The 7,726-nt window shown below is 44.0% G+C and overlaps 1 protein-coding gene across 2 annotated transcripts; it reads left to right on the top strand.

The window, feature by feature from the left end:
* TMEM174 (transmembrane protein 174) lies at positions 1-5,968 on the top strand. Of its 2 annotated transcripts, none has more exons than XM_054987383.1 (2): positions 1-644; positions 5,857-5,968. In XM_054987383.1, the coding sequence occupies exons 1-2, from the start codon at positions 16-18 to the stop codon at positions 5,957-5,959; spliced, it is 732 nt and encodes a 243-aa protein (XP_054843358.1). In that variant the 5' UTR covers positions 1-15; the 3' UTR covers positions 5,960-5,968. The 2 variants fall into 2 exon arrangements, with proteins under 2 accessions (XP_054843358.1, XP_054843359.1); XM_054987384.1 differs by lacking the exon at positions 5,857-5,968 and adding an exon at positions 908-987.
* Positions 5,969-7,726: the final 1,758 nt, after the last annotated feature.

The following is a 7,726-nucleotide window of genomic DNA, read 5'->3' as shown; positions in this document are numbered from 1 at the left end:
TTCTGGTCTGCAGTGATGGAGCGGAATGGTAACCCAGTTGAAGACTACTCCCTCAATGTCTTTTCTGTCACTCCACATCAGTCAAACCGCTCTGAAGTCCAGGTGTCTGATGATGACAAAGCTGGTGCCACTTTACTCTTCTCTGGGGTCTTTTTGGGGCTAGTAGGAATTACTTTCACCGTGATGGGATGGGTGAAATATGAAGGTGTTTCTTATTTTGAATGGACTCAGTTGCTAGGGCCAATTCTGCTTTCAGTTGGTGTGACTTTCTTGCTGATTGCAGTGTGCAAATTTAAAATGCTCACCTGCAAACCTTGCAGTGAGAAGGAAGAAAGAACATCAGACATGGACCAGACTCCTTGTGGACAGTCCTTTGTTTTCACTGGAATTAGCCAGCCTATAACTTTCCATGGGGCTACAGTGGTGCAATATATCCCTTCTCATCGAGCCCAGGACAGTCTTGGTATAAATTCTGCAAATTTCTACCAGGTTTGCAGTGATCATGGACTTCCTCCATCTTCCAGATCAATCATTCCTGGTCCCAGCTCTCCCCAGTATTATAATGTCTACCCTTTGGATAACTTTGCCTTTTCTGCGGATGAGAGCCTCTCCGCTTATCCTGCAGTGGACACTAGAAGGGAAAGGTAAGTTAGTAATTGCTTGATGCATTTAAAACAGTAAGTTCCCTGCAAGCTCCAGATAGATGAATGTGATGAAACTCAAGTCCTTGATCAGACAAAATTTCAGTTACTGATTTTAAATAAGATTTAAATTTTAAACCTTCAAAATGTTGCATTTCTCAATTCACTACAATCTTCCCCATTAATTTTGCATCTATGTTATCCACAATCTAAAGTTATACTAATTTTGTCAAAGCCACATTAGAGATGCTTTCCTTGTATTACAGTCAGAACATCAGATGAGTGTTGCATAGTGGTTAGAGTGTCAAATAAGGATCTAGGAGACCCAGGTTTGAATCCCCACTCTGCCATGGAAGCTTGCTGGGTGACCTTGGGACAGTAAGTCTCAACCTAACTTTCCTCACAGGGTTGTTGAAAGAATAAAATGGAGAAGGGGGAAATGTTGTAAGCTACTTTGGGTCCCCATTGGGATGAATGGATAAACTTTTCAAGTTTTAGCTCAATTTTTTCAAATGTCAAGATCATGTAAAAGCCAGTGTACTGAAGTGGTTATAGAGCATTGGGCTAGGATCTGTGAGACCCAGGTTTGAATCTTCACTCTCCCATGGAAGCTTACTGGGTGACCTTGGGCCAGTCACACACTGTGAGTCTTACCTCAAAGGCTTACCTCTAAGGATAAAATGGAGGAAGGACAAATGATGTAAGCCACTTTGTTTCCCCGCTGCAGAGAAAGACAGGGAAGGAATGAAGGAATGAATGGTCAAGATGAGGGACACATCTGAACATATTCAGAATCTCTGACCATGTTCCAAGCATGTTTCCTGTAATATTGGGGGGTCACCAGACATGGGCACATATCTGCTGTTTAGGGTTAAGCCAAAGATATTACTCCTACATGATCTTAAGTACAGATGTAGCAACAAAAATGAAGAGTTTTCAGTTGTATACAATCTATAAAAAGTGCCTAATGCAGGGTAGCCTTTTCTATTATACTACCCACCATAAACATACACTTTCCATACTTCCCTATCAGTAGAATGTTAGCCAGTCCTTTGCTGTTGTGCACATTATCAATCTTTCTTAGAAAGAATACAAGAGATCTGGAAAGCATATAGAAAAGGAAAAACAAAATAATCAAGGATAGGAGAATCTTCCAGCTCTGTATACCAACCAAGTCACATGTCTGAAGGGCTGAGTACCAATAGGGTGTAATTTGCAGTAATGAAAGGCTAATTAGGCGAAACCCAATACTAGGTGTTAGCCATTGTCCAATAAATGAAGAAGCTGACAACTCAGAGCAAAATTTATTATTCTATATACAGGTTGCAAAATGCCTATTGTTGTGATCTGTAAGTGCAAAGAATACTAGAAGACACTTAATTAGGACAACTACAACCCTTTTCCCTTTAAGTGACACTTTCATAGCAAAACAGCACATGGTACATACTTGGAGGCATTGTGGCCAGAGGCTCCCTCTCCCAATCAACTATAAAAACAACCATATACATTTACACTGTATCAGATTTGTTCCTACTGAAATTGTATGCCCTGTCAGGGCTTGCCGCAGCTGCCGCTGGGCGTGGCACTGGGCAGTCTGCTCCTGACATCACAGGGGGGCCAGGGACTCTGCAGGACCCTGCTCTGTGGAAGGAGGGGCGGTATACCTCACCCAGACTCCCTCTCAGTCCACTCGCTGGCCTGCTCACCCTCTGTGTCCTCCATCTCCTCCTTCCAGAACTCTCCTCCAAGCCTCCACCCTTGCATCCTACTGCTCTCATTCCACATCATCACTCCTCACTCACACCCACCACCCCAGAGCTCTTCCCAGCCACCCTTTATAGGGCTTCCTATCTCCACCCCGCCCTCCTTCCAGGCTTGTTCCCTCTCCTGACTGGGCCCAGCTGTGCATTCCCCCAGGTGTTTCCCTCCAACCACTAATCCCTTCTGGGCTCCTTTGCCTTGCTGGCAGGGTGGGGTTGAGTGTGAGCCATCCCCAGCTGAGGGCTCCTTGGCCTTGCTCACGAGGGGCTGCCCCAGCCAGCCTCTGAGCTACTGAGCTTGCCTGGCCTTGCTCACGAGGAGCTGCCTTAGCCAGCTTCCGTGCTGCCTGCTTGGCAATGCTGGGCGGGGCTACCCATCTCCTCCCCCAGAATGCCTGTGGCAGCCCCCCCTGTAGAGGCTTGGCTTCTAGCAACTCCTGAGCCAGGCTGCTGTCTTCTAGCCCTGGCGTGGCCCTGGGCTGTCTCAAGCTGCTGCAGCAGGGGTAGCTGGCTGGGCTGCCGGGATCAGCCACCGCTGCACCATGTTGGCTGGCTACTGGGCTTCTCTGGCTGAGCTGATTAGGGAAGGTGGGCCCAGCTGCGGCCCCTTGGCTGGCTGCCCAGCTCTTCCCACAGAGTGCCCTCAGCAGCTCCACCCGGAGGGGCTGGCTTCTGAGCACCTCCTGAGTCAGGTTGCCATCTTCAAGCTGGGGTGGATGCTGGGGCGTGGCTCTGAGTTGCTGTGGCTGCTTCTCCCCCTTTGCAGGTAAGGGCCCTGTTTGGGCTGCTGCTGGGTCCCAATTCTTCCTGCCTCTGCCCTTTGGTGTAGGCAGGTTCTGGCCCTGGCTGCTGGCTGAGGTGGCAGGACTGCTGTCTCCTGGCTGCATCCCCCTGCTTCCTCTTGTTGAGGCCGGGGGCTGTGCCTCAGACCCCGGACACACCCATATTGGAAAGACATGAAGAAAGGCATCTAATACAAAGGCAAATTCTGATGGCTTAATGCTCTTACCTTGCCAAGTCAAAGTCCACTGCCCTATAGCCATGAAGGTCAATGTTGAGGTTTTTAACACAAATTTAAATAACTATCAGTGTAGGGGTACACAGACATGTGTCACTCACACAGAGAGCATCCCTGCCTGCAGTGTGGCACGACTGTGGAATTGCAATCTGAAAGAGGGTTAGGGTGGGGTGTGTTTTACCTGTCTGTGTGAATGATGATAGGTATTGCAGTCTGAAGACTGAGCGCACAGTTCACATTACCTTCCACCCTGCCTCTCTCCTGAAGACCAAAGCTGTACCAATCCCTTCGTAAAGATAAAGCCAAATCATAACGGTGACGATTAGTCATCCTGAAGGGCTGATATTTGTATGTCTTCTGCCTCTGAACATGCAGTTTCATTCATAACATTCCTAAAGCAGCTATTCCCTATGAATTTCTTAAAATGGTGTTTTGTGTAGTCATCCATGCTAGAGGCAATAACCACACCACACTGTGGTGTAGTTACATACAGAGTAAAGAATTACTTAAACTGTCAGTACTTGAACCTTCTGCAAGTTATCTTGAGTAGTGTGATTATGGAGTTATTCTCCATAACTCCATAATTCTCCATAATGTGTGATTATGGACAGTAGGCAGTTATTGTCTCTTTCTCTCTTGAAAAGTCCACATTATTCCCCTTCTTCCCACCTGCAGTGTGGCATCAGAAACACACACACACACACATACAACTTGTGGCAGGAAATGGGCAGGCTCTCCAAAATGTTTACTATCAGTAAGATTTTGTGCACGACATGCTGTAAGACATCAATAATTTGCTTGGGATAGGTACATAATTCTCCGCTGACCTCATGCCAACTGGAGAGCAGAATTGCCAAGTAGATTGCACAGTGAATAAATTCTAGAAAGTTATATCTGCAAATATTTATCTTATCTTGATCAAAGGTGAAAATAAAGTGACAGGTTTCACATTCCGAATGTGAAACTATTGTGACTGTCTTGGAAAAGGTACAGCTGAGCATGTGCTCTTTTGCAATAGGAAAACTATGGAGTCTACAATGATTGCTTTTCTTTCATGCTGTTGCATCATAACTCCAACTATATCTCAATTTATTTTGGAGGGGAAAGGCAGCTGCTTTTGAGACCCAGGTCTGAACAAGTAAGGGAAGTAACTACAATGGGAGATAATGAGCATGGTTACTAGTCCTGGAGCTGTTTTGCAGCACTGCATTTTTTTCATAACAAGCAATATTGTACTCTCCGCATCTACAAGTTTGAATGTAAAACAGCACACTGTACCATCTGCCAGCCTCTTCCCCTAGTTTAGACTTACCTACATTTTCTAGAGCATAGCGAAATCTGATTCCAATTAATGGCAACATAAGGGCACTGATTGGAGCCAAGCATGCAGTCTGCTTGTGTTTGCAAAGGCGTTTCCCATTAACTAGATGCATTCCTTGCTGGCCATTGCAAGAGGAATACAATTATGTGGTCTTACAAAATCCTCACGGCTTTTATGCATGATCTGCTTTTTGGAGACTTTTTCCTCTGCTGCAGTTGCAAAAGCAAGGCAGGACAGATGTATATTAGTATGCATTAGATATGCATTAATATGCTTCCAGCCTCCACAATCTGTACGGGCCCATAATGTCTCCCACACTGGTCCTTTATCTGTCCCCATCAGAGGAAGTTTTTGTCAGGGAAATAGTGCAGGGCAAATAGAAAGAGTTAAAAGTATACATACGCATGCATCCACATGCTTAAGAACATTAAAGATGTCAAGAGTTCTCAGATCTTCATCCCTTGCATCTTGTCTGATTTAGCCCTGAGCCTGTGTCTGCCCATCTCTCTCCTCTATGTTGTTAATTACAGTACACTCAAAATATGATGGCATCCTGCCTATGCAGGGGAGAAGGAGTACAGGATTTGCAACATCTTCCTGCCCAGTCTGCCACATGGTCTGCCAGCATGTCAATGTTGACAAGCAAAATGAACGCCCTAGCAACAGTGTTTGTCTGTTGCTGTGAGTATAGAGCTTCTGTGCGCCTCTTGAGCACCATTTACCTTCATGCTAGCACATGCAAAACATTTACTCCTGTGCAGTCACTCTCTGACCTAAGCCAGACAGACAGATGTCAGAGTAACTGCCAAATTGAAAGATTTTCAAATATTTATGTCTATTTTTGGATTTTTCTCCCATTTGGATTAATTATAAGGGCTATATTTACAAACGGGCATTATTGGATTAGGTTCTGATTAGAATATCCAAATACATTTCCTTGCTGGTGATTTGTGACTAATGCCCGTTTCAAAAATTGCACATGGTATTTAATGCTGTGAAGCCACGAGAAAGGTTTCTTAAAATATCTGCTTTATAAAGTACCAGCTTCGTTTGCTTCTTGCACTTCTGGTTTATACCATTTATGAAATGTTTCTTTCCTCATCTTCACATTTCCAGGTCAACTGATAGTTTCAAAGAACCTGAAGAAGCACTGGATGAAAATGTTTGCTATGATTTCTCACCTCCACCATATGAAAAATTATTTCCACTGTCATCATAAACATTAAAAGGCATGTCTACCTAGCACTCCATAAAGACTGTGCTTGTCTCTATAATACATGTATACATTCTGAACAAGTATAAACGAGAGATATGATTGAGAAATATGTCATTGTCTCCTAAGAGACTTAGGCATGAGGGTGCTTTCTTGCTGAGCATAGGCCCTACCTATTTGCTGGATACTTACACCAAATATGAGGCATCCCTTCCAAATGTGGGCCATTTTGAGCTCATGGTCATCTTTCTCAAACGTCTGGACATCCCTAGCTACTTATCTCGTTTCTCTGACCTGTTGACGGGATTTGTTCAGGGAGTTGAAAAGAATGTGTTTTTATGGATAACATTTCATATATCATGTTCTTTTGGACAGGTTCATCAATGGCTTTCAGTCATGAGGGCTAAATCCATGTTGGGAAGCACTTGCTGTGGACCACAACACGGGGAGGTGTTGGCCTCTGTGCTCCTGATATGGGCCTTCTGGAGCATCTGGTTGGCTATTATGGGAAGTTAGACACTGGACTAGATGGACCTTTGTCTGATCTCTTATGTTCTTGTGAGTGTCTATTCTTGAGTATTTAGTTACATACATTTTTAGTTGGGGGGGGAGATAATGGTGGTTTGTTCATCTTCGTTCTTCTGTGCAGCCCCATATGGGACTGCTCGTGCGCAGGCCAGCCAACGGAGAACTCTACAAGGCTTCCTAGAGCTCCAAAGGGGCCGTTGCTCTTGTGGGGGAACAAAAGGGGTTAAGTAACAACCTAAAAGTGTACATATATATTAAACATTAAAAAGTATTTATTATAGATGTGCACCAATGTGAATAAAAACAAGTTTAAAACATAAGGCCTGAATGGCAGGCTACATATATATACTAAAACTAGCTAAAACATCAATCTGCAAATTGATGTAACACACTCCTATGCGTTGGAAACCAAACCTCAGAGTGCAACAATAAATGAAGAGCATTGTGTGCATGCAGTCCTGGGTCTACTGCAATATTTGCAGTTTATCACACAGTACTAGAGCTCTAGATAAAACACTGGGAGTATTGCATGATTGGTTTTCATATGTGTGGGTGTGTTTGATCATAAATTGTTTACAACTGACCACTGAGGAAGGCCTGAGGGCCGAAACGCGTCTGGTCAGTTTTGTACTGTACCTTGGTCTATTTGTGTTGGTCATTGCACTGTACCATCATCTGTATCTTGAGATGTTTTCGCTAGTTTTAGTATATATATATATATATATATATATATATATATATATATGTAGCCTGCCATTCAGGCCTTACGTTTTAAACTTGTTTTTATTCACATTGGTGCACATCTATAATAAATACTTTTTAATATTTATTATATATATATACTTTTAGGTTGTTACTTAACCCCTTTTGTTCCCCTGCTTGTTTGGGTTGAGTTTGTGGGGTTTCCCCCCCACCCCCCCTTTTTTCTTCCTTGCCGTTGCTCTTGTGCCACAGCAATCGTTCCCGTTCTAATGGCCACGTGACTTAATGCCAAGCAACGGCCCCTTCCCTCAGTTCTCTTCTTGCCGCTGCTTGAGGAAGGACCTTCACTTGTGAGCTCCGTTCTTAATTGATCATTGTTCGTGTTTTATTCGGTATTAGATTTTGAATCGTTCCTGACCACATCGTTGTTGTCTTGCTGATTAGGATTTAGTTATTTGGACTCAGACTGATTTTGGTGTGTATTGACCTGGCTAGCTTTCTTGATGACGCATATAGTTTTGACCCCGTGGCACCTACTTATCC

The sequence above is a fragment of the Eublepharis macularius genome, chromosome 8 (assembly GCF_028583425.1).
Source record: "Eublepharis macularius isolate TG4126 chromosome 8, MPM_Emac_v1.0, whole genome shotgun sequence".
Lineage (NCBI taxonomy): Eukaryota > Metazoa > Chordata > Lepidosauria > Squamata > Eublepharidae > Eublepharis > Eublepharis macularius.
The sequence above is the reverse complement of the archived record's forward strand: the minus strand, read 5'-3'. Positions and strand labels throughout refer to the sequence as shown.

Coding starts and splice junctions, on each gene's coding strand:
- TMEM174 (XM_054987383.1), top strand. CDS start 16: ATGGAGCGGAATGGTAACCCAGTTGAAGACTACTCCCTCAATGTCTTT. Junction 645..5,856: donor GTGGACACTAGAAGGGAAAG/GTAAGTTAGTAA, acceptor TCACATTTCCAG/GTCAACTGATAGTTTCAAAG.